This window comes from Balaenoptera physalus (genome assembly GCF_965194825.1).
Source record: "Balaenoptera physalus genome assembly, chromosome: 13".
NCBI lineage: Eukaryota > Metazoa > Chordata > Mammalia > Artiodactyla > Balaenopteridae > Balaenoptera > Balaenoptera physalus.
Window position 1 is genome coordinate 51,240,227 of NC_138892.1, and position 26,549 is coordinate 51,266,775.

A 26,549-nucleotide genomic window follows, 5' to 3' on the forward strand; every position below is an offset into this window, starting at 1 on the left:
TTTAATACACTTTTCTGTTGGACTCTTCACTCTTCACCTCCCTCTCTTGAGAATCACAGATTGAAATAGATTTAATCCAGATGGGCAGCTTTTCAATTGCTTTCTCCAATTGCAGATTTAAAATAACTTTGCTTTAGTTTTCAAGTTTATGAGTACTTTAACACAAACATATTTTTCTATCAAGAAGGGGTAATATGCGCATTTTTAAATTCATTTGCTGATTCTCTTTGCTTTGCATACAAACTGTACTTGCCTTAATGGTTGCTATACAGTGAGACCTGTGCAGTAGTGGGTGAATCGTGGATATAAAGATGTGACTATTCTATCTTCATTATTACAGCACCATCCAGTAGAAAACCAGGAGACCCCCTGGTCATATCAGATATCAAGAAAGGCAGTGTGGCACACAGGTAAGAAAGATGGATTTACTGATTCATCCCAAGGTATTTCTTAATTACAGCAGAAATGACCTCTTCCACGCCCAAGACAACCTTGCTAATAGGTCATGGTATTCTCAATATTTTCCAGGCAGCCACGATTAATCGATTATATTTGACATCCCTAATGTCAGTGGCTATGTAGAGCTCTCCCCTGGTGTCAGTTTATTTCTGCACCCAGTGCAGACAACAATCACATGAAAATGTTTTTTAGGGTCATTCGTGAGTCCAACATAGCCTCTCCTTCACTGATCATCTTCCATCCTTCATTTTTCCCGCTAAAAAACTGAAAGTGGCCCCAATGATGAGAGTCACCCCACATGGAGATAATAGCTTAGGGGAGAGTTTTGCTAGATGCCAGAATGTCCTCCCTAGTCAAGCCAGGTCCTTGAGCCTTAAACAGTGTTTATGTATCCTATTTGGTTCATAGACCACAAAAATCAGGGGGCCTCAAACTTTCAATTTCACAGATCAAAAATATTTTTAAGTGATTAGGAATATTGATGTAAGACTTAACTTTCTTTTTATTTTCCAGTTAAGGACTTAAAAAATACCATTCGTTATCACAGTCATGTCATTAAAGAAATATTTTAACACTCAAAAAGTAGGAAAGACATTGTATGAACTTAGATATATAGGTATAGGCTCAGATACTGTGACAAGGAGACATAAACGGAGTGGATCCAACAAGACAGAAGTTTGTCTCTCATACAGCAGTTGGGAGGTAGACAGGCAACGCAGGGCTGGAGAAGCAGCTCTGCTGTCCTCTCCAGCTTCTCCAGTCATTGTGATTTTCCAGCCATAGCAGGGAGGTGGGGTGGTGCAGAGAGAGTCTGGGGTGTGTATCTTTAGGGGATGACCCAGAAGAAGGAAGGGAGAATGGATTCTGGGAAGCAATTAGCAATCTCGGTCACAGACATAATGCATAAAGGATGGTTCTTACCAAAACATAACCTTCCTTACAGATATGTGTGCATATACATACAGAAGCACCTGCAAGCACATATACCTTCTCATTGTTTTTCTCATTTCATGATGGACCTTTAAAAACTTTCAAGACCTGAATACAACCAGTATTAGACTCTCAATGGCCACCTTCCAGATAGGTAGCATCCAATTCACCTTTTCTCCCTACTGCAGCCATAGTGGGTTCCCCAGTGCAGGTGCAAATAGCAGAGACACCAGGACTCAGACCTCCCCTGAGTCCATCCCACCTTGACTCGCCTCACTCCCTGTATCCTCTCCGAGTATCTGGACTGCCAAGGACCAAAAGTGGTGCAACAATCTGGAGAAGCATAAGGACACCTGCGCTGTGTAAACCTGGGCCCATTACCCCCCTTCCTGGAAACCTTAGAATTCCTGAGCGACGCTTATATGGTTGTCCTGGTCTAATTGAAGAAAGCAGAAGAAAAATGTTTTTTAATACTCTGCAATTTAATGTCACGGCAGCCATCCAAATTAAGACTGGAAAAAGGGGATTTGTCAATAAAATGCAATTTTAAAAGTTGAAGAATCTTATTTCTTCTAAAGACTACCATAATGCTGCTTTGTGCTAAATGCCTCTTAAATGGCCTGGTTAAGTGCTCATCATTAATCATGCATTTGCTATGCCTTTACTATCAGAACGGGAACCCTGGAACTTGGGGATAAATTACTTGCCATAGATAACATCAGGCTGGACAACTGTTCCATGGAAGATGCAGTTCAGATCCTCCAGCAGTGTGAAGACTTGGTGAAGCTGAAAATCCGCAAAGATGAAGATAATTCAGGTATTGATAACCTCCTTAGTTAAGACTGATTTCTCTAACTGCCCGTCTGTCACCAAAGATATTAGATCTTGGTGTTTTACATACAACAGCTGGCTAGTGACATTGCAGCAGTGTTTTTTGTAGTTAAGAGGGTCTTTAAATTGGGCGTTGAGAGTGTAGTATGAATTTTAAATAATGATGCTTTTAAATGATATAATTAAGATATTTTCATTATATAAACATTATAGCTATATTAAAATAACTTTAAAGATGAAAACTAGGGACTTCCGTGGTGGCACAGTGGTTAAGAATCCGCCTGCCAATGCAGGGGACACGGGTTCAAGCCCTGGTCCAGGAAGATCCCATATGCCGCAGAGCAACTAAGCCCGTGTGCCACAACTACTGAGCCTGCGTGCCACAACTACTGCAGCCCATGTGCCTGGAGCCTGTGCTCCAGAACAAAGAGAAGCCACCGCAATGAGAAGCCCGCACACGACAACAAAGCGTAGCCCCCACTCGTTGCAACTAGAGAAAGCCCGTGCACAGCAACGAAGACCCAACGCAGCCAAATAAATAAATAAATAAAAGATGAAAACTAAATCATCACCTGATACCACCCTAATACAATAGAACTGGTCATTTTCTAGTCGATATTATATTATGTAATTATAACCACAGTGCGTGTTCTCTTTTTTCCTTAGCTTTATAAACATGTTACCATTTTACAAACCCTTAATAGCTATCATTTTAATTTACTGCCTGTAATTTATTTACCATTCTTTCCTTCTTACTTAGATTGCTCCCAGTTGTTTTATTACTGTAGGTGGCACAGTAACAGATATTTTTATGCGTAGATATCTTTATTCAACTTTTCTTCTTTTGAATTATTTCCTTAGGAAATATTCCTAAAAGTAGGGTGACTGAGTCAAAATAAAAAGGGAATTTTTATGATTTCTGATGAGTCTTGTACCATGTTGCTTTCTAAAAGGGCTGTATCCATTGTTAGTGCTTCCAGTAATGTGCGAATACAGGAGAGCGGTGCTTCTCAAACTTGAGAAGGCGTCAGAATCACCTGAAGAGCTCCTTAAAACACAGTTCCTGAGCGCTCACCCCAGGTGGGGCCTGAGACTGTCATTTCTAGCAAACTTCATCGTGATGCTGGGCCAAGACCCAGCAATCTGAGTAGCCCCGCAGCAGACGCCCTTTTATCTGATTTTGATAAGAACCCAAGCTAATTGAAAAAAGTTCATGAACTGAAAGAGTCAACTAATGTGGGGATTTATAGAAAGTGACATATATCTATAACATAAACATTTAATTTAAAAATTTACCAATCTTACGGGTGAAGCCAACACTTTCTGCTGATTGTAATTACAAGTCTTTTGACTTGTTTGCCTAAGTCATACCCATAATATACAGTTTATGATTTCCAGGTTTGGTTTTTGTGTGTTGTTTTGCTTTAATGCAGTGAGAATTTAAAGAATTTAAAGCAATCTGAATGCTTACTCCATCTAGATTTTTATTTCCCCAATGTTTTCAAGTTTTTCCTCTATGTAATTAACTGTTGATTTTTGCCTAATAATCCCCCTTATTGAATCTTTCCAAAGCATTTGATTTTTTCATAGATCCAATAAACTCATATTTCATAGGTTATGTAAGATATATTAAATTACGTAGTTACAATAACAAGTAAAACTGGCATAAACAGGATTGGGAATAATCATAATTGACTCTAAACTTTTAAGCTTTTTGACTCAATTGGTAGCAGGAACAGAGGTACACGGGGTACTACAGAGGGAAACCTATTATTCTGGAACATTCAGTGGCATTGGTCAGTATATTTTACAAAGAGGATGGAGAGTCACAATTAATCCAGTAAATTGGTTAAAGGGAGATTGGTTAAGAGAGTTTCTACTGAATATAGTTTCATCTCAACCAATAATGAGCAGTTATCAATGTCCTGGAATCTCCTGGAATCTAATCCTCTAGATCCAGAGTTCGTGGTCATGTCACGCCTTGTGTTTATGATTCCTATTCAAAGTCAAAACAAGTTGGTAGTTACATCCATCAGTACAGCTGGTAAAGATGATTACATCCAAGTATATTTTATAATGAATGTTTGAAAATATGCATAGATTTCTACTAGTTATTTCCCAAGCAACTGATTTTCCACACCAACATTTGCACTTCTCTCCTAACAAGCATGCCTCAATGGCATTTTCTTTGGGGGATTTATTTATAAAGAAGGATAAAGCCTCCGGCAGCAGACTGGGTTCTGTCCTAGTGAAGAGGCAAAGCCCTGTGGAGAAACCCATTTTGCATGATTTGCCAAGCTAAGCAGATCTCAGCTACCTTCCTTGCAGAGTGAAGGAGCCAAGCCAGAGATGAATATGTATGGTGCTTGTGATTGGCGATGTTCCCAGTGCCAAAGCCAGGCTGTGCAGACACGCTGGGAGGAGTTTCAGAAACAACAACTGAGCACTTGGAGAGCCAGATCTTACTTTCAGTTGCTTCTTTCCTTTGGCTCATTTTTCCCCTTTAGACCCTTCCCCCTACAATCCCTATGCCTAAGACTATGGTAATGATCATGCTTGTTAGGTTTTTTTTTTTTTTTTCTAATTTTAAGAGGTCCAATTTTTAAAATCCTAAATCCTTCCATTGAAAACCATGCACCTACCCAAAATAAGACTGTAAATATAGGTGCAGGAGACATATTTACCCAAACCAGATTTTCTCAAGTTGTCATACTAAAATATACACCCACTTAGCTACACATTTTTATAACAGACCATTATTTGAAAATTATCATCTGATCATCGATTTGGAAGAATTTGAGTGTTTCTGTATCCTCTTCCCCCATGAGAATATAAGTATAATTTGAGTAACTGAATCCTTTTTTATTCAGAGCAAAGCAAGGGGAAGGGATTATTCAAAATGTCAAACCTGGATATAGACCAGTTCAAGGCCAACTATGTAGACATAAAGAGCACACACTTTTAAATCCAGCTCTACCACATTTGAGCTGCGTCAGTTTGGGCAAGATACTTAACCTGCCTGAGATTCAGTTCCATTTTCAGTAATGTGCACAAAATAATACCCACCTCGGGGAGCTGTCATAGCTTGTTGAGAGAGAGATTTCCTGGCACAATCGGTATTCAATAACTGGGAACTATTTTTATTATTATTACATCCTGAAACGCCTTTTCCCACATTCGTTCTGATCCTTGGTCAAGATATAAATGAGTAGGAAATAAGCATTATTAATGACAACGGTCACTGATTTTGGAAGTTTGATACCTTGCTTAATCTGAAATTAAGCTGGTGATTTAAATTGTTGCCATCCTTTGTCGCTCTATTTTAGAATGGTAATACTCAATATATATTCTTCACTCCCTAAAATATTGCTTATACTAATATTGGACTTTCTGGACTTCAGGAGTCTTCCAGTTCTTTCCTTAAGTGTCTGCTCCTCTCCATCCTTGGTTCTCTGATGAGTTACAGAAAGGTTATAACCATACTTGATATAATAACTTGGTTTCCTAAGCTAGTAATACTGCAGTTGAGTTTAACAGATGTTGCTTCAAAATGTAAGCCTGTCTTCCAGCTGCAATAATTTTATTGCTCTGCCTTGTACTTTAAAGGAGATGGTAGAACTATTCTCAAACGTTGTTAAAGTCTTTGTTTTTCATTCAGTCATGCCATCAGCATTGATTTAGTGTCCATAAGGTACTAGGGACTGCCAGTTCTTAGATTAAAAAGGACACAATCTCTGCCCTTAAATCAGTCACCATGTTATAGCAGAAACGGAAGAAAATAATCAACAGTATGGTGAATGTTCTAGGTGTGTGCACAAAACGTTAAGAGAACGTGAAGGCACCCATTTGAGACTGGGGAGCTCAAGGAAATGCTTCTAACAACCTTGGTCTTGAAAGTATTTGGGAGGCGTTGTTAAAATTAACCAGAGGAAGAGTATGAGCCACAGGAAGTCAGAGAGAGTGGCACATCCTAGTAGCAGATATAGCTGAAACAGAAAGTTTGTGTGAGGACTCAGTAGTGGGTGAATAGATGGATACACTGAAGCCAGATCATTATGGTCCTTCTAACTATGTTAAAAAATTTGAACTTTACCCCAGAAGCCAATGAGGAGCCATTAAAAGACAAAAAGCAGGGGAACGAGGCCAGGGTATTTGGTCTGTGATCACGGGTTGCAGTCACTTACTGAAGTAATGAAGAGGCATCCAAGAGAGTCTCCATTGACTCTGTTTCTAGCGCTGGCTGGGGGAAGCAGTAAAATAAAATGACTAAGAACACTAGACTGACTTCACAACTGACAAGCTGGGAAACTTGGGAAAATTAGCTTCTCTGGGCACCAGTGTCCTCATCCACAATGTCCACTGAATGCGTCCTGCACATGGCAGTTTTAAGGGTCAAAGGAGGCAATATATATTGATATTTAAGCACTCAGCGATAATGAATGGCACCAAGTAAGGCCCAGTGAATGCAGACTATCAACAGCCATTATTAGGATGCTTTTAAAATTAATTTTAGCTTGATTTTACTATGGCCAAATCTTTTGGAACACCTGGGATTGTAGGGAAACCCACCCCCCCATATTCAGTGGCCATTCTCTCTAGAGGAGCTTTTACATCTGTCATCTTTCATTACCACGGGAACATAAATCTAGTAGAGCCAATCGGTGCTTGTCTGGTCCAAGCCTCTAGAACCCTGATGGTTACCTAATCCCCAGGCCCTCCGAGATGCAAATAAGATCTATTGCTTGAAATAAGATCTATTGCCTTGACTGCATCTAGATCCAATGTAGCTGAAGAGGGGAGAGTTTGGAGATCTGAGAAAGAACCCTGAAGCGAAGGAGAGAATTTGGGGGAATTGTGGGAAGAAATACATGGAAGCTTCCTAATCTATCCCAAATAATTTCTAAGGGTCCGCTTTGTATCACTGCCTTTGTGCCAGTCAAATATACAGACGCTAATGACCTCTCTCTTGATTTAGAGCACTTCACTTCTAATACATAGCATGTTTGTAGAGACTAAAAATTCAGTATTTTCCCTTCACCGGCTCTAATCTCCGTCAAGAAACATTTCCAGGCTGCAACTTGTCCCATCTGAAGCAAATTACCTTTTCACAATTTCAGATAGAGTCTTACGCAAACATAGCCTTATTAGTACCAGTTAAATCTGCCCTTCAAAGATTTGGGCTTTCATTTTTTTTTTTTTTTTTTTCACTTCATCAGTGTTAAGCCGGCTAAGTAATTTGCAGCAGCTTTTTTCCCCTCAAATCTAGGTTGAAGTAGCAGAAATGCCCCATCAAAGCAACCAAGAATGATCCTGGCTACGCGAAGAGCAGTGGTAGGGGTTGTTTTGGCAAGAGTCTGGCTGCAAGAAGAAACTCTGATAGATTTTTTTTTTTTTAAAGTACTCTTCCCTTTTTTCTGCTTTATCTCAAAGTAGTAATGATTTTCAAACTCTAGTCAGCATCACAGTCACCCAGAGGGCTTGTTAAAACACTGGTGACTGGGCCCTTCCTCCAGAGTTTCAGATTCCTACGGGTCTGGGATAGAGCTGAGAATTGGTATTTCTGACAAGTTCTCAGATACTGCTAAAATTTCTCATCCCAGAACTACACTCGAAGAAACACTGTCACAAGGCAACCTAATTTGGAGACTTATAAATGATCACTTACATAAGGAAATTCAAATTCTACTCTTAAACACTCAACAACTCCTTGGAACATGACTTTGGTAAGGCCAGTAAGGTTGGCCTTACTGGCACAACAGTAAGGCAGTCATAGAGAGTATTGTTCTAAATGGTTCATTTTCTCAGGTCTGTCCACCTCCAAGAAATGTAGCCATACTCTGTGGAATGAATTCCATCACTTTTAGTTGAAGTGAACTTTGATTGACCTGTACATTTATGCATTCCAAAGACCCTCTCCCAAATCCAAACCTCCCAAATCCAGCTGCCGTTATGGATTCAAGCCAGATAGCGTTCATTTTGTTAAACAGGCGGCACTCAAGAAGCCTGAAAATAACATTGCAGATGAGTAATGCTGCAATTTTGCATCTGTTCCGTGATCCCATTAATTTCCTTAACTAGAGCTGAGCAGAACAAACAAGTTGGCTGGCCCCCTTTCATCTCTTTTGCTAATAGCGGTAAACCTTCTGTTGTGATATAGAAGCTGTTTATAATATCATTAAGATCTGTTTAGGCTCACTTTGCAACTTCCTGGTGATCCTGCGTTCTTCCTTCTCAGAAAGTTTCTGTTCTGCTTCAACACTCCAGTTGCTCCTTTCCAAGCTGGACCAGCCTCAAGGAGAGAGCGTCTTGGAGTGCTTCCACCTCCAAAATGGTCCGAGCGTAAATGGCAGTTACCACCTTCCTCCCAAGCTGCAGGGCCTTACAGCTGCCAGTTGGGCCGACGCCCGAGAAGGCAGATGGATTTGGAAGTGCAGCCTGCAGCTAACTCAGGCAGCCCAGGCTTTATTCTCACTCTCTGAATGAGCCTGATTGGGTCTGCATCACCTTGGAGAAGGAATCTAGACCTTGGAGTAGCCGGAAGGGTGACTCACAAAGCTAGGAACCAGTGACTGCCTGCTAATAGGCATTTGTCCTTTCGCTCATTTGTTTAGGCATTTACTGGAGTCTCCTTGGTGCCAGGCATAGTTCTAGGCTCTGGGCATGTGAATATAAAAAATCTTAATTTTCAAGGTGATCCTGTTCTAATTAGGGAGACACATAGAGCGAAAAGCATATAGTAGACCATGCATTCCCGATGGGGGCAAAAATTGGTTCTCAGGTATAAGGGAAAAGAATCTGAAAAAAATAGATACGTATGTATGTATAACTGAATCACTTTGCTGTACACCTGAAACTAACACAACATTGTAAATCAACTCCACTTCAATTAAAAAAAACATAAAATTTGGTTCTCAGGGAGCCAAGAATCTTAGATACTACGTTACAATAGTTTGTGACCCTCCAAAGCTCAACCCTACCCGACTGACTCTTATTCCCTAGTATTTAATTTCTCTCATTAGGGAGAATTTAAATCTAATTTTTCTCCTTGATGGGAGGAGAGGAGGCAATAATTTTTTTAAAAAGAAGTTGAGAAACACTAGAAAAATACACAGGAGCTGTAGGATCTCATAGGAAAGGTCTCTAGTCTCAGCTGAGGAGCCAGGAAGGCTTCCAGAAATATAAGACATCTGAGCCAAGTTCTAAAGTAAGAGTAGAAATTCTCCGGGGGAGGAAAGACGTCTGCTTCCAGGGAGTAACACGTGCCAGGTTAAAGATGCGTGCAAAGTGTTTTTAAATGGACCACAGGTCATTCAGTGGGGAGAGAATTAGATTGGATTGGGATGGGAAAGGATGGTGGAAGACAGAGGCTCCAGCCCTGTTCATGCCAAGGGGTTGCGCTTTATTCTTCAGAAATCCGGGACCTAACGGAAAGCTTCAAGGAAGAAAGTAACATATTCAGATTTATGCTTTCAGAATATTCTGGGAAGAAAAGAGAGGGAATTCAGTGTTGGCAGGACTGGTGAAAATAGATGTGGGAGAGAGGGATAAAGTCTGGATCCGAAGTAGGAAAACAATTTAGGAAGAGACCATTGCTGTGAACAACTGGGCAGAGCTGAGATGGGGCCTCCTCAAGAGCACATGGCAGTAGGATGCTCTGGGAAGCCTGCCTGGTGGGCAGATGGGTCATAGGGTCTGGACGAGACAGTCTACAGTCAGCCATCATCAGCTAAGAGAGTAAGGAAGCCAAACTAATTAAATGTTTCTTTACTCAAGGCATCCACAAAGGGTTTTCTAAGGGAATTAATATTTTTTCTTTTTAAAAAATTACTATGAAAATATATTTAAAAATTGAGAAAGATGGTGTAATGAACCAGCCTACATCACCTAGCATCAACAGTTAGCAACTTAGAATCAGTCTTGCTTCAGATCTACTCCCACCCTAATTTCTGCACCCCTCCCACACACTGAATTATTCTGAAGAAATTCCAGACATCATATCATTGCATCTTGCAAACATTATTAATGTATCCCTAAACAATACTCTTATAAGAGACTTCTAAAATACATAACTAAATATCGTCACAATTTTAAATATTAGCAATAATTCTTTTTTTAAAATTTATTTACTTATTTGTTTGTTTATTTATTTTTGGCTGCGTTGGGTTTTCGTTGCTGTGCACGGGCTTTCTCTAATTGCGGCGCGCCGGGGCTACTCCTCTCTGCGGTGCGCGGGCTTCTCATTGCGGTGGCTTCTCTTGTTGCGGAGCACAGGCTCTAGGTGCGTGGGCTTCAGTAGTTGTGGCTCACGGGCTCTAGAGTGCAGTCTCAGTAGTTGTGGCGCGTGGGCCTAGTTGCTCTGCGGCATGTGGGATCTTCCTGGACCAGGGCTCAAATCCGTGTCCCCTGCATTGGCAGGCAGATTCTTAACTGTGCCACCAGGAAAGCCCCAAAATATTAGCAATAATTCTTAATCTCCTCAAATATGTACTCAATGTTCCCATCTCCCTGATTTTCATATACATGGGTAGATAGACAGGTTTTTAAAAAACAGTTGGTTTGAATTAGGATCCAAAAAGAAGTATTCATTGCTTTTGGTTGTAATGTCTCTTAAATTTACCCATTCTGGTTTTTGTTTCCAAGTTCTTTGTTGAAGGAATCAGAAATCAACTACATTTTTGTCATAATCTAAATATAGCATCACTTCTTCATTAATATACAGCTGTTTTCTTGATTTGCATCTCACCACTATTTAAACTCATTGAGTTCCTAACAATTGCCTTTTGTTATTGTGACGCCTCAGCAGCCTAATTTAAAATGTTCCTACATAAAGTGGCCTGAAACCATCCTAAACCGGTTTACTCCATTTCTGGCGTTATTTTGTCATCTTAGATGCAAGTTGCAAAACTGTCCAGAAATAACACAGGGCACTCACTCTGGGTTACCTGAAGAATGAGCTAGCTGGAACCAATTTCTCCCCTTTCTCCTGGTGAATGGGACCGCACCCCAGCTCACCTTCCTATGGGCCAGTGGTTGTTTTCATCTAGACTAAAGTTTCACCTGAAGCTTCCCACAGGTTCCTGGGTTCTGGGCAGCTGGGTTCCATGTACTTGGTAACTACCATTTCCCACAACTCCCATAAAGAGCTGATGGCCACATCCAGAATGCTTGGTGCCCATTGACAAGGCAGTGCTCGCACTTGCCCTGTAAGGGAGAAGGGCAATAAAAGGGCAGGGTCTTCCCACTGGCACACACACCCACGCTGAATGGCCAGCAGAGTGCCCAGCAGTAACTAACACTTAACTATATATATCAAGGTTTACTAATCAAATGACTCACCTTGAATTTTATGCAGAATATAGTTGGTGGCACAGACTGCAAAATACGTGTAATCTATGCAGTAATACCCTATTCATTTATGTCAAAGCCAGCTCTGACAGGTGATGATATATCACAGTGTAGAAAAAGTTAGACTTTTGACGGTCCCTCCATTTTTGGTTACTCTGCATCCTGGTGCTTCTCTCAGCAGCTGCTTGGCAGCCCATCATCATCCAAGTAGAACCCTGGATGAAGTGTGTAAACCATGAAACAGAGCCGTTGAAGCCTTGATGTGGAGGATTCTCAGCTGCCAGTATAAACTTGAGTCTAATGTGGAAGATGTTTATACCCTAGGATGTTGATTTAAGCATTCCAGTGTGTGGTAGATGGTCTTTATTCTCTGTGTATGGAGCCTCTTCTTCCTCCACTGAGGGAGTGGAGGCAATGGGTACGTCCCAGAGCTCCCAATCCGTGGCCAGAAGTGAAGTAAGTGCTGGCAGGAAAGGACACATCGCTTCCTACATTTCTCTATAGACATTTCATTTTATATTCATTATAATTCTTCACCGCACACACAGATAATTGAATTGTTAATTCAAGCTTTTCTATTCCTCCTTAGTTTAGGGTGTCATATCATAAATGAACAGCTGCTCATTGCAGAAATGTGACTGTATTAATGCTTCTCCAGGATACAACCTGACTATAAAAGCTGACTGTTTTGTTCAAGTATCTACTGGACCATTTCATTGTATCCTTAGGTACAGCAATGAACAACTCCTTAACCACTCACAGCTCCCAGGCCCAAGGAATAAAGCAAGAAATGCTCAAGAACTTTCAGCATGTCATAAGCAAATAAAACCCTTTGAATTCTGAGACTTCATATTTGCAACCTTGATGCAGTCAAAATACCCAACCATGTGAAAGGTGTCCCATGACATCTTTCAAGCCAATGCTTTAGGCAGACCACACTCACAAATGTTTTCCTTCATAAGAACGTTAAATGGTGAAACTTAGCTCACGAGAGTGTGGCAACCTGGCATATGTTACTGAAATGTAACTTACATGGCTCCTAGTCTCAAGAACAGTAGAGAGATAATCATTCAAGCATCTGTTTTACTATCTGTGTATTTGTGAATAAGATTCACAGATTTTGTGAATAAGATTCACACTTTAAGACAGAGTGGAATAATAGCTAAGGGATTCCAGATTTCCAAGCCCCACTTAACCATGCATATATTAAAGTTTGCTCCAACCATGAGTTAAATCAACTTTTCTATACTGAGAGTTAGCTTGCTTGTAAAGCCTGCAAATAGGAATTGCAGAGCCCAGTCTCTTTGTTTACGGCGTGACTCTGTCCACCCATATCGCCTCCTCAGCGGTGTGTTCAGTCCACGGATATTCGTGGCACACTCACAAAATGCTGGGCAAGCACTGTGCTAGGCAGGGACATTGTCTAAAGGGCCCGCAGTGCCGGCTGGGTAGCTCGCTCACAGATTTAAAACATAAGTCATCCGTCAGAGAACCCCTTCCCTGACACTGATGAGAACGACATCCCTGTATTAGAATGGTATATCCTACTAAGGAAATGCTACTTCCCCAAATAATTATTTTCTGAGACCCAGTGCTTCGATGATGATGTTTGGAATTTCTTATTTTATGTATGAAAATATGTGTCTTTTTACTCTGCTTCTTCCGAAGAAACCAATTACGACTCATTGGCATTTATTGCAGATGAGCAAGAAAGTTCCGGAGCAATTATTTACACCGTGGAGCTGAAGCGCTATGGGGGGCCCCTTGGCATCACGATTTCAGGAACTGAAGAGCCTTTTGATCCTATAATCATTTCAAGCCTCACTAAAGGAGGGTTAGCTGAAAGGTAACATTCAAAGCAGCTGCTACAATTACCTGTCTGAAATGGGTTTCCTTCCTCACAGCCACATAAAAGCATGCTCCCTTCTCCTGCTTGGTTATCTGTTGACTTTTTCAACTCTGCACAAAGGATTGATTTTAGAGCTTGAGAACTCTCAGGCAGAGCTCTGACTTGATTTTGAAGGGCATGGTATAGGCAGTTAAAAGTGTCCTGGGGCTTAGCATTGATATTAGTCTCCAGAAATGTGTAAACCGACCACAATTGACTAGAGGTAAATTTATATTGTGTCCATTTTGAGAGGAGGAGAGTAAAGTTCAAGGAGGTTAAAAGGTTTGTCCAATCCAATTCAGCAAACATTTCCTGAGCCTCTGTTACCTGACAGGTACCGGGCTTGGCTGCTGAGAGGATGACAGAAGCTTCGTCTTCAAAGATTTCAGGAAACAGTGCAGTGACTTAATAACATCTTGAAATTTGGAATGCCCATTTGTTCCTTTGGCAATTTGTTTCCATTGGCATGCACCCCACCCCCATTATACTGTATTTCTTTCCAAGACATGTTGTAGGACATATTCCAAACCCCATAACCCGATCTGTCCTCCAGTAACCTAGCTCAGGAGTGCACACACACTGTTCATGCTGACACTTGAAGACACTGGTTTGCAAAACAGAGATATAGCATCACAGAATTTTGGAGCTGCAAGGTGCCTTAGAAATCAGCTCATCCAACATCCTCATCTGTCAGGTGAGGGCACCGAGGCAGCTCAAAAAAGGCTGCCCTGTTGGAATTTCGTATTCTGACATTAACAGAGACACCTATGATACGGTATCCTTCAGGTGTCCCCCTGTCCTAGGTTTCTCTGTTAGACAATGAGGAAAAGATTAATATTGATCTGATTCAGCAACCTCCTGGTCAAGTGTTCTATGGCTTACAGCATGGCTGTTTCATAAACTGGAGACTGTTGTTTGTTTTTGGTTTTTTTGGCTGTGCCGTCGCACAGTTGTGGGATCTTAGTTCCCCGACCAGGGATTGAACCCAGGCCACGTTAGTGAAAGCACCGAGTCCTAACCACTGGACCGCCAGGGCACTCCCCGGAGACTCTTTATGGAAGAATGAATTGATCTCTTTTTTTTTTTTTAAGGAAAAAAAAAAATTCCTTGAGAGTAGATGCATCGGTAGACTTGTTAGGCAGCCCCTCATCATCTGTGTGACCCCGTGTCACCTCCGTTGCCCCAGTTGCTGCTGCCCAGCACCGCTGCTCACCGACCCCAAAGCAACCTGGGGCCGGACCACTCAGTCACAAGCAGGCTGTGAGCTGGGCTTCCTTCACTCAGGATATTTCAAGTGAGCCAGCACCCCAGAGGCTAGCACATGGGATTCCCACTCTACATCCTTCTACCCAGGTGGAGAGATCTGAGTGTTTAAACCTTTCCTGAGTTTGACTGCTGTGAGTCTGCTCTTCCCCCATACTGTGCTTCCAAACAAAGATAGATATGGTGAACATCAGAATCGTAAATTCCAGTCTGCTGGTTCAGAATCGGGTGAGAATGGGACGAGAAGGGAAAAGATCAAAGGTTTATCTATTCATCAATAAATTAATTTTCTTTTTCCACATTTCAAGCAGGATGTTAAGCCCTTTTACATGTGTTTTCCTATTTAGCCCTCAGAGCTTCCCTGTGAGATGACTATCCCCATTCTAGTGAGGAGGAAACTCACACCTAGAGAGGTGAAGATAAGGTGCCCAGGTCACACAGCTGGTAGGTGACAGAGTTGGATTCAAATTGATTCCTGGCAATTCCCTGGCAGTCCAGTGGTTAGGACTCCACGCTTCCACTGCAGGGGACACAGGTTCGATCCCTGGTCGGGGAACTGAGTTCCTGCAAGTCGCGCAGTGCGGCGATAAAAAAAAAAACAAACTGATTCCTGAGTTCAGCCTTTTTCAATTCTTGGAATCACCACTGGAGGATGGCGGGGGCCTGCCACACCAGGGTCTTGTGTCTAAGCCTTGCTTCCAGTAAGCTGGGATACTGACTGATTGTGTTCAACACTTCTAAGTCTGTAGAAAGAAGGACTGCTCCCTGCTAAACATCACTACTGTGATTGTCCCATTTTGTTCATTTCCTTGGGATTTTTAAGAGGGTTATCAAATGACTCAGCTTTCTTGGAATTTAAACAGCCCACAAGTCCATTTTAAATACTAATTAAAACATTTTTTCTGATTTTATTTGAAACTAAAAAGTAATTCACAACAGACGCAGTTATCTTGTAACATTGCTCAGGAGAAGGCAAGGAGTGACTTCTAGAGACCCTTGCCAAGTCTTTTTTATTATGAATAAATAAAGTATATCAGGGAATTTATATTCAGTAGCATTCAGGGATAATTTCTACCTTTCCTATTATCATTTGGCGTTTCAGAACTGGCGCGATCCACATAGGAGACCGAATCCTAGCCATCAATAGCAGCAGCTTGAAAGGGAAGCCTCTGAGTGAAGCCATCCACTTGTTACAGATGGCAGGAGAGACTGTCACCTTGAAAATTAAGAAGCAGACAGATGGTGAGTGGGTTGAAAGCCACAATTAAGGATTTGCAGTGCATTTCCTTCCCTAAAAGAATGTGCAACTGTCTACGTGTTTGTTTCTAGGGAAACACACAGCCAGGGAGTGTTGGCGTATCTTTGTATTTAAATTTTCTCTGGTACTTAAGCTCCTTTTCTGTCTGTAAAGCCCAGTCAGCGTCAAGTCCCAAGAAGTTCCCCATTGCCAGCCACCTGAGTGACCTGGGAGATGTGGAGGACCTGTCTCCAGCACAGAAGTCAGGCAAACTCACCGATACGCACCCCTCCACTGTGCCCAGCGTGGACAGTGCCGTGGACTCGTGGGATGGCTCCGGAATAGAAGGCAGCTATGGGAATCAAGGTATGTCCTCGCCGCGGGGTACAGGAAATTTGTCATTGGTGAAGCTCAGGTTTCTCAAAGATCCACCTTCTGCTCCGTGAAAAGAATATCTTTATTTGACTTGTGTCTGCATCAGTGTAACCATAGTGAACACATCGAATATGGTGACCTTTCATCTCCTCCTCCTTAATGCTAATAAGTTGTGAACATCTATCCAACGCTAGCAGGCCCCCGTTAGACCTACCGCCATCCAAGTGTTGGATCCAGAGCTTGTCCTTCGAGCACAGTTTACTATGAGGCAAACCACACAATAAATTGGGTCACTGAAGACCAGCCCCATTGTCTTACTTTTTTTAAGCAAGCTTTCCACAAAGATGGAATGCGGAGGGCAGGGGATGTGCAAAGAGATGAGCCAAAGATTTGTGACCCCATTTATTCCTGCCTCTTCCTGACTTTTCATAGAAACGTGTAGGGGTTTCCCCCAAGGCTCATCATTAGAGAGTTGTAATCATAGTATGTTAAAGTATACTGTAGTTCTTTCTTCACAAACAGCGTCTTCACGGGACGAAGTATAACCTACATGAAAAGGTAAACCTCACTAACACAATATAAACACACAAAAAGTATTAGACTGAAGACAGAGTATAAACTAAATGCTTCTTTTGAAAATATGTTTCCTTCTTAATGATACTTAGCATCCAAAGAGAAGTGTGTCAAAAATTCTCTGTATTTCTCCTTATCTGAGCCTCACCTTCTCTTTTAACACCCTGTATAAATTCCAGCCTCCGAATCCCTTTTCTGCTCTTGGTTTAAGTCAGAGAATAAAATACATAAACAGTTTGGAGAACATGTGTTCGGGCGGGAGGGTTGCTTTGTAGTAACTTAGGTAACCACTTTTGAGGACGGTCTGTATCCAGTTTGCTCTCTTCCTGGTTCTAGTTTTTTTCTCTCAGCCTGCCTCTGCCTATGTCACTTTCTGTTAAATCCCAAGAAGGATGGACAAAAATGAAAAGAAATGATATTTCAAAGCTATCAAGTCATTACTTGTTAGAGATGATATTGGAGTTTGGTGGAGAAAATATTTTGGGGTTTTCTTTTGTTGTTTTGTTTTTTTAAAAAACAAGAAAATTTTATTTAATTTTTAAAGAAAATTTGATTTTACTGGTTTATTCTTATTCAAGCACTATTTATTTTAACAGCTTTTTTGAGATATAATTTACATAACATAAAGTTCACTGTTTTAAATGCACAATTCAGTGTTTTTTTAGTATATGTACAGAGTTGTGCAACCATTACTATAATCTATTATGGAACATTTAGTGACCCCAAAAAGAAACACCATACCCATTAGCACACACCCACCCTTTCCACCCAAACCCTAGGTAACCACTAATCTACTTTCTATCTCTATAGATTTGCCTATTCTGGACATTTCATATAAGTGGAATCATATAATATGTGGCCTTTTGTGACTGGCTTCTTTCACTTAGCATAATATTTTTAAGTTCATCCATGTTGCAGCATGTATCAGTACTTCATTTATGTTTATGGCTCAGTAATATTCCACTGTATGAATAAACAGGTGGAGAAAATATTTTGAACACCCAAAAGAGGATTGGGACTTTCACTTATCTGGCAAGTAATTTTTTCCAAGTCCAAATACCTTGTGACAAGTTAGCTATGCCACCAAATAACAACTATTTTCATTGCCAGGGAGTTGATAAACTCCCAGAGGACACTCTGGATAAAGGACCCAAGTCAAATTCTATCAGCGTAGACTGAGGTTTATTTCTTAATGTGTCTGTTTATTGTTTATTTACTAATGTAGGAACTTTTTTGTTACACAGATTTTGGTGAGCTATTGATTATAATGAGTTCTGCCCCTAAGTGATATGTGAGAACTTAGCTCCTCTATCCTCTTACACAATAAGATCGGGCCCATGATTAGCACACTGAATATAAGGCCTATCCCTCGTTTGTAAAAGATGAAGAACCATTTATTATTTATGAAGGATTTTGAAAATTTGAAATCCTAGACAGGGAATAGTAGTCATAATTATTGGTATGATAAGTTTGGCATTTATAAATTAAAAATCATTATGAGTTTGAAGAGAGATAAGAGAGATATAGAAAAAATGGCAATTGGGATAGAATTGACATCCTCCAAGGTGACGAAAAATTGGTAATAATACCTTGTATTTGTAAAACACTTTAGAGTTTACAAAGCACTTTTACGTAACTCATCTCAACTGATTCCCGTAAGGAACACGGAAGCTGAAATCACAGGATTTCGGTATTGGGAGAGAATTTGAAGGCAGCTAGTCTGGCGTCCAGTGCAGCCCTTGATGTCCTATCCAGCCTGGCTGCCCGCCGTCTTGCTGCACGGCCTAGAGCGCCCAGAGTGACACGTTGCTGCCTAACCGCTAAGGCAGCTCTCCCAGCTCCCCGTACTTAGTTCTGACAGCTCGGAGTTCTCCCTTGTATTGAGCTGAAATCTGTCAGCCTGTAGCTTCTGCCTATTTGTTCTAGTTCTACCCTCAAGGTCATTCCAAAGTAAAGCCTCCTCGACACTTGGCAACCCTTCAGCTGCTCAAAGACAGTTCTCATGCTTCTCTTAAGTCTTTCCTTCTCTAAGCAAAGTAGCCCCAGTTCCTTTCACTGTTCCTCACGTAACTTACTTTTGAGTGTTTTTCTCATCCTGGGGGCCTCTCTTCTGAATACGTTCAAGCTTAACTCTATACAAGTGTAGCACTCAGAAAGGAAAGTCATACTATAGTATGGCAGCCTGGAGCAACTCAAGCCTGCCACCTTCATCATTGGAAATTGTAGAACCCATCAGCGCAGGCCTACCTCACCATAAGAGTTTTGGTGGGAAAAAAAAAAAAGAATTTTGGTGGGCACGCCCTAGTCACTCATTTTGATCTTATTGTTTACCAAGATCTCAAAGTCTGTCTTTTTCCCCTTTACTTGTGATATTGGGTTAAACCAGATCTCTCCAGATAGTGCTTGTGAAGTTGACTTTTTTTTTTTATAAATTTATTTAATTTTATTTATTTATTTTTGGCTGTGTTGGGTCTTTGTTGCTGCATGCGGGCTTTCTCTAGTTGCGGCGAGCGGGGGCTACTCTTCATTGCGGTGCCCGGGCTTCTCATTGCGATGGCTTCTCTTGTTGCGGAGCACAGGCTCTAGGCGTGTGGGCTTCAGTAGTTGTGGCACACGGGCTCAGTAGTTGTGGCTGGCGGGCTCTAGAGCGCAGGCTCAGTAGTTGTGGCGCACAGGCTTAGATGCTCCACGGCATGTGGGATCTTCCCGGACCAGCACTCGTACCCATGTCCCCTTCATTGGCAGGTGGATTCTTACCCACTGTGCCACCAGGGAAGCCCGTGAAGTTGACTTTTTAAAGGAAGGCCTAGAACCGTACCTTTTTTCCCCTGTGATATATCATGTTTTGAGATGTAGATTATCTTTCCACCTTGTCCGCACAGCCTCTCAGCACACTCTCGCTACCATATCTCAGGAAGACTCTTACCCTTAAATCTATAATAGTTGCTCCATTCCCAATAGGATGTTGTACCTCCGTCATGCACATCTTCCTCCTTGGGCTAGGAATTCATGTCTCTGCAGCCGTGTTCCTTATTGTTCTCTGCTTCTACTCCAAAATGTCAAGCTTGCCCCATTCATTCATTAAGTAAATATGTAATGACTGGCACAATAAAAGCCAATATATGATGGGTATACAATGTTGGACAAAAGAGGTCCTTATTCTTGTGGAGGAGGTTACCCAGCTGAAGGGCCAGACAATTAACAAGTACCAACAGAGTGAATTTTTACTTAGTTAATGAAAATGGGAAAAGGATGGAGTAATCAAAGCTGGTGGAGAAAGAAGGACTGTGTTTAAAGAAGTCTCACAGTGGGATGACTCTCAGTTCTATTGATACACACATTTTCTAGTCTGCTTCTGGGCCGGCTTCTTCCACTCCCCATTCTCTTGACTCTTGTACTATTCATGCCTTTCTGCCTTATCAAGAGCTTATGCTTTTGGCCCCCTTGTCTTAGTTATTCCTCCTTCAAACTCTCAGAAAACCCTATGATTGCTTTCCTTAGAGTTTGCAAAGGTCAATCAATACAAGAGGAGACTGACAAATTGATGGTACCTGGACTGTCATACTCACGGACGGTGAGGCTCTTGTGACGTCTGTAATTCTTGACTCTTAAGTCAGGCAGTCTGATCCTGTCATATATATTCTTTAGGTAGTTCTCTCTTTTGAGTTTATTTTTTCAACTTTATTGAGGTGTAATTGACAAATAAAATTCTATGTAGTTAAAGTATACAATGTAATAAGATTTGGTATACATATATATTGTGAAATGATTACCACCAAGTTGATTACCACATCTCTTACCTCGCATAGTTACCATTCATGTGTGTGTGTGTTTGGTGAGAAGGCTTAAGGTCTCCTTTCTTAGCATCATGTATACAATACAGTACTAGTAACTATCATCACCAGGCTGTGCATTACATCCCCAGAACTTATTCATCTTATAAATGAAAGTTTGCACCCTTAGACCCACATCTCTCATCTCCTGCTCCCCAGCCCCTGGCAACCACATACTACTCTCTGTTTCTATGAGTCTGATTTTATTTTTAGGTTCCACAGATAAGTGAGCTCACGTAGTATTTGTCTTTTTCTCTCTGGCTTATTTAACTTAGTATCTTGTCCTCCAGGTTCATCCATGTTGTTGCAAATGGCAGGATTTCCTTCATTTTTATGGCTAAAGCATTTCCCTTGTATATATACATATATCCCACACTTTATCCATTCATCCATTGGCAGACACTTAGGTTGTTTCCATATCTCGGCTATCGTGAATAATGATCCAATGGCATAGGAGTAAAGCCATCTCTTCAATACAGATTTTATTTCCTTCTGATATACACCCCAAAGTGGGATGGCTGGATCCTTTTTGAGGTCATTATGATCATTTGTATTATCTCAGAAAAAAGAAAACAACTCCATTTCATCCAGGTTTTCAAATATATTTGCATATCATTATATAATCTCTTATTTGATTCTTGTAATTTTCTTGGTTTCTATAATTATATCCCAAGTATGGTTCTATATTTGATGTATTTGCCCTTTTTTATTTTACAAAGAACTAACTCTTGCATTTATTTAATTCCATTCTGATTTTTTAAAATAAATTTTTGCTTTTAATTTGATTAACTTTGTTCTTTGTAGATTTTGTTCTTTTTATGACTTGAATACATAATTCATTTATTTCCATGCTTCCTTATAGTTTTCATAAAAGGTGATGGTGATTGATCAGAAAGACACCAACATGTACAGTCAGAGAGTCCAGCTTTCCTTGAACGTAGTTAGGTAACACAACATAGTACGTACAAAGAGTAGCACAGAACAGGAGACTCAGCAGGATTTTCTCCGTTGGGGGAGGGTTATTTTTCTCTTCCATTTCTTTTCTGATCTCTACAAGCTCATGTTTCGTCTCCTTCTATGATTTTGCCTTGCCCAGTTTTCCTTGAGCTCTCATATCTCTGATCTCTTGTTTTATAGAGATGTGTATTTTTTTAATTTTGCTGTGATATATTTGGTCATATTCATCAGTTGCTCCATGGCAGTCTTTTTCTCATGAGTATCCTTCATCTGTTATGGCTTTGTTTTTCTGTGCCTTCTCTCCTTTGTTTAAATATTAACTTGGTATATGTCTTATGCCAGTTACTTTTAAATTACTGCTTATGTTTACATGAGATGACTTTTTCCTAAATTGGAAGGGCGCAAAATTTATCCCCAGTTCACGGTACCTGCGATGAGTGCATTCTTCCTCAGCCAGCAGAGGGCAGCAACTGCAGGCTGCCACCAATGTAGAATTCCTCTCTGCCAGCCTGGCTCACTGGGAGATTGCTTCATGCAGTCCGTGGCATGTCTGGAGGTATCTCTCAGCCCACCTCCCTGGCTTTTCCCTGGTGCCAAACTGGGTCTAGGGCACTTCCTGCCACCAGTCAATGCAATCCATTCTATTGTTCCAAACAAAGCATTATTGTTTTGCCTCATGCCATGGCCCCTGCTTTGGAGGACTGGGCCTTCTCCAATATCTCTGGTCAGAGATGTCTCCTCTTGGCTTCTTAGCACCACACCCCATTTGTCTTTCACGGGATTTGGTAACTTTCCCCGTGTATTATGGCTCAGTATTCTAGTTTTGCTGACGATGGACTTTACATTCTGTTCTTTGTTTTGAGGTGATTTCTAAGAGAAGGTAGATCTATCTTTGCTCTGCCATTTTGAAACCAGTCTCCTCTAAATGCATTGAATATTTCTTGGCAAGAACAATTACAAATAGTTACACAAATGTATGATTCGATTTTCTCATTCTTAGCAAAATTGGGGCTTTAGGAAATAAATGTGGCAGGAAATTATCTGGCTCGCTCTTGTGTGCTAAAATTGGCTTTCAAAAATAAAAGTAACGGCAGGAGCTACAATCCCAAAATTGTAGAGTTGAAGATTGATTTTCAAAACCATTCTCTGATTTTAAACTTTATGAATAAGAACCAGCATCACTTCTCTAAATTAATAGTGAATGTGAATTAAGAGCTACAAATGGAAGGTATTTATCTGCACAATATTGTGGTACTAAAAACAATATTGAGCATCTGAATTTTACAAATATCTGAGGTGTAGTTACCCTAAAAATAAAAATTATTATACCAAGATTCCATCAACTTTCAGAAGTACCTACATTTGTGAAGACCTATTTTTTCATCATGCAACTGAATAAAAATTAAACATTACTCTCAGTGAAAGGAATCTAGACTGAATTTTATACCTTGTGTTAGTTTTCTTGAGCTTCTGTAACAAAATATCACAGACTAGTGGCTTCAACAACAGAAATTCATTTTCTCACCGTTTGGGAGTCTAGAAGTCCTTGATCAGGTGTTGGCAGATTTCGTTTCTTCTGAAGCCCGTCTCTCCTTGGTCTGCAGATGGCCACCTTCTCACTGTGTCCTTACATGGCCTTTCTTCTGTGTACGCGCATCCCTGGTGTTTTGTGTGTGTCCACATTTCCTCTTCTTATAAGGACACCCATCTGATGGGACCATAGCCCCACCCATATGACCTCATTTAACTTTAATTACCTCTTTAAGGCCCTATTTCCAAATAGAGCCACGTTAGGGGTTAGGGCATCAACTTATGAGTTGGGGGTGACACAATTCAATCCATAACATCCCTCACATTATTATACAAAATATAAGACCAGATACTGAAACCTAGATGTGAAAGAAAGAAAGAAGGAAGGGAGGGAGGGAGGGAGGGAGAAAGGGAAAGGAGGGAGAAAAAAAGAAAAATGAAAAGTTTTCCAGTTCTAAATAAGAAGAGTAACTACTTAGGAAATACATTTTTAAATTACTTCTATCTTTCAATTTTTTAATCAATTTAGAATTTCAAATCTAGTTTACAGTATCATACCTGTTAATTTTATGTGCTTATTTACATCATCACTCAGTAAAAACAAAGTCTAATTATATTTCTGGCAATTGATTTTTCTGGCACCTGGGCTGCCTCATTTATTTTCTTCTTTCCATGGCTTTTAAGTTTGACTCCTAGTGTAAAGGGATATTCCTCAGGGCCTGATAACATCTTCTCAACTGTGGCAACCAACTTGCCTTTACCCAAACCTAATTTCCCTCAGATATTCCCTATTTTAAATTACGCTGTCATCATCCACCTGCAACAGTTAGGGATTGGATTCACCTGCGTATAAAAGAAAATACAGATGATGGTGTTTAAACAAGATAGAGGCTTATTTTTCTCCCACTGTAGGGCAGAGCCTGAGGAGGCAGGTAGCCCCACTGTGTTATCAGGACCCAGGCATCCTCCTACTTTCTACTAGCTCAACCTCTCATGTCTCTCCATTCATTGCCATTGCCTTTGTTATAGATCCTTCATCAGGTCTGAAATATTTACTTCCTCATTCATCTTACTTTGAGCATCTTACCATTCTACGTTACTATCAATGACCTTTAGAAAACCTAAATTGAACAATGCCACTCCCTTTAAAAAAAAAAAACAAAACTCTTTTGATGGTTCTCTCTTGCTGTCGGATGAAGCCAAATGTCCTTAGTTTAAAACACAGAGTTCTTTGTAATCCAGTCCCCAACTGCTTTATCGATCTCATCTCCTGACACTTCCCCACAGTACCTTTTACTCCTCATCCTGAACTTCTCACTCTTCTCTAAGTAAGCTTTGGTCTTTGGTACCCTGATAGCACTAGGTGTTTTGATGTTAATCAGTCCCTGCCTTTATCAATTCTAAATCTGTTGGGAAATAGAAATTGGAGTCAGCAATGGATTAAAATATCAACATCTTAATTTTTTTTTTTTGACAGAGTCGGTGGGTTGTTAGAAAGTCTGGATTGAATGAACACCCGGAGTCACGATTGTTATTTCCCTACCCCAACCCAGGTCTGATGTTGGGACTTAAGTAAGGGGAAAGTCAGATCTACAAAGCAAACTCTGACCCCAGCATGTCAGTTGGATTTGACTTAGCTGAATAGAACTAAAAACCCTAATATTGCAGTGACTTAAATCAAAAAGGAGTAGGCATTTCAGAATATATAATTCAACAGTGTCATCAAGGACCCATGCTCTTAAGTGTTTCTTCTCTATTATGCTTAGCACTTGCCTTCTATCCTTGGGTTTATCACACAGTCCAAGATAGTTATTGGGGCTCCAGCCATTTCATCTACATTCCAGGCAGCAGGAAAGAGAGTTGTAAGGAGCCTTTCTGGAAGTTGTGTTTACATGTCATTGGCCAGAACTTTCTACATAATTAAATTAACACAACTTCAAGGGAGGCTAGGATATATAGTCTTATCCTGAGCAGTAATATGCCCACCCTCAAAACTGGTATTCTAGTAAAAAGATGAAGATAAGAATGGATGTCTTGATAGGCAATTAGTAGTCTGCCACAGTCAGCTAACCGTGCAGTCTTGGCTTCCTGCCTCCTTTGAGTTCAGTGAGCCCCAGGAGTGGGACCCAGGTGTGCTTACCTCACGGTGCAGCAGCAGTGGGAGAGAATGGGTCTGGAGAGAGCCAAGAAGGGCCCAAGGGTACATTCCCAGTGCTGTTTTCCAGAACTGGACCATTGGGTAAATCGCTGTTCCTCCTCTGGGGAGGATTAAGTACAGATGGTAAGAGGGACCAGAAAATCGCCGGACTACTGCTCCCTCCATGAGAGTGAAGCGGGAACCCACTGACGGAACATGAGGCCAGGGGGCGGCGCTTATCATGAGTGCACCTTTCCAGCCCCTCCTGCTAGGCCTGCACTGCTTCCGCAGTACTTCCACTGGTAAATGCCAGCTTATCCTCTAAGTCCCAGCTTGTATGTTGCTTTTCCGTTGACACCTTTCATGACCTGTATTCTGACCCCCAGACAGATCTCTATTCTTTTCTATCAGTGTGTTCAGACTGAAAGGATAACACTTCTCACGTGCTATTAAAATTCTCATTTTCTATCGATGCCTGTTTCTCCTCCTCTTTCTCCCAAACCTATACTAAACTGTGCGGTTTGGGACGACAGGAGCCTAGTTTTATTATCTTTACATTTCAGCTCCTCCTGCAGTACCCGACGCGAGTCTTAGAGGTGCTGGAACATCTCCTGAATTAGCAATGCTGATTTCCTACTCTCCCTGTTTTATAATAAGGAGACTGAGATCTTGACAAGTTGAGTGACTTAGTAAATAATAAAAGTAATGAACATTAAGTGAGGTTTTCATTAAAACCTCATTGTGTTCCAGGCATGTTCATGAGCGTTTGTGTATATTATTCTCCTTAATTCTGCCATCAACCTGGTGAAGCACCTGTCATTATCCCTATTTTACATGGAGGGGAATTAGCCAAGACTGCAGAGCAAGGAAGTGGCAAACCTGGGATTTGAACCTAGGTCTTCTCTTACTTCAGTCCCTGTGCTAGCATAGCATGGACCAGACCCAGGTCTTCTAAGTTCATGCCTAACGCAAAAATATTTGAACTGTATCCCCTTTTCGTGCCCTGCTTTGTTGTAATGCAATAATCGTTTAATAATGCTTATTAAGACAAGGCATCCTTGGTATAGAGAGACACGCCTTTCGTCAGGGAGGGGACATTTTCCTAGTACTGATGCTTCAGATCTGCTCAAGGCCATGCTTACACTCTTGCCCAAGTCACCAAGAACTACTTACAACAGTTGGAAGGAAAAT

General features: G+C 41.0%; 1 protein-coding gene across 11 annotated transcripts in view; it reads left to right on the top strand.

Moving 5' to 3' along the window:
• GRIP1 (glutamate receptor interacting protein 1) overlaps positions 1 to 26,549 on the top strand; it is a 714,321-nt gene that overhangs the window by 650,358 nt on the left and 37,414 nt on the right. For 7 of the 11 annotated variants that reach the window (XM_082422694.1, XM_082422693.1, XM_082422684.1 and 4 more), the window contains 5 exons: positions 341 to 410; positions 2,061 to 2,206; positions 13,234 to 13,411; positions 15,819 to 15,958; positions 16,128 to 16,319. In XM_082422694.1, the coding sequence (XP_082278820.1) occupies positions 341 to 410; positions 2,061 to 2,206; positions 13,234 to 13,411; positions 15,819 to 15,958; positions 16,128 to 16,319 (726 nt within the window). The remainder of the gene's footprint in view (positions 1 to 340; positions 411 to 2,060; positions 2,207 to 13,233; positions 13,412 to 15,818; positions 15,959 to 16,127; positions 16,320 to 26,549) is intronic. The other 4 variants (XM_082422687.1, XM_082422690.1, XM_082422685.1 and 1 more) reach the window with 1 other exon arrangement.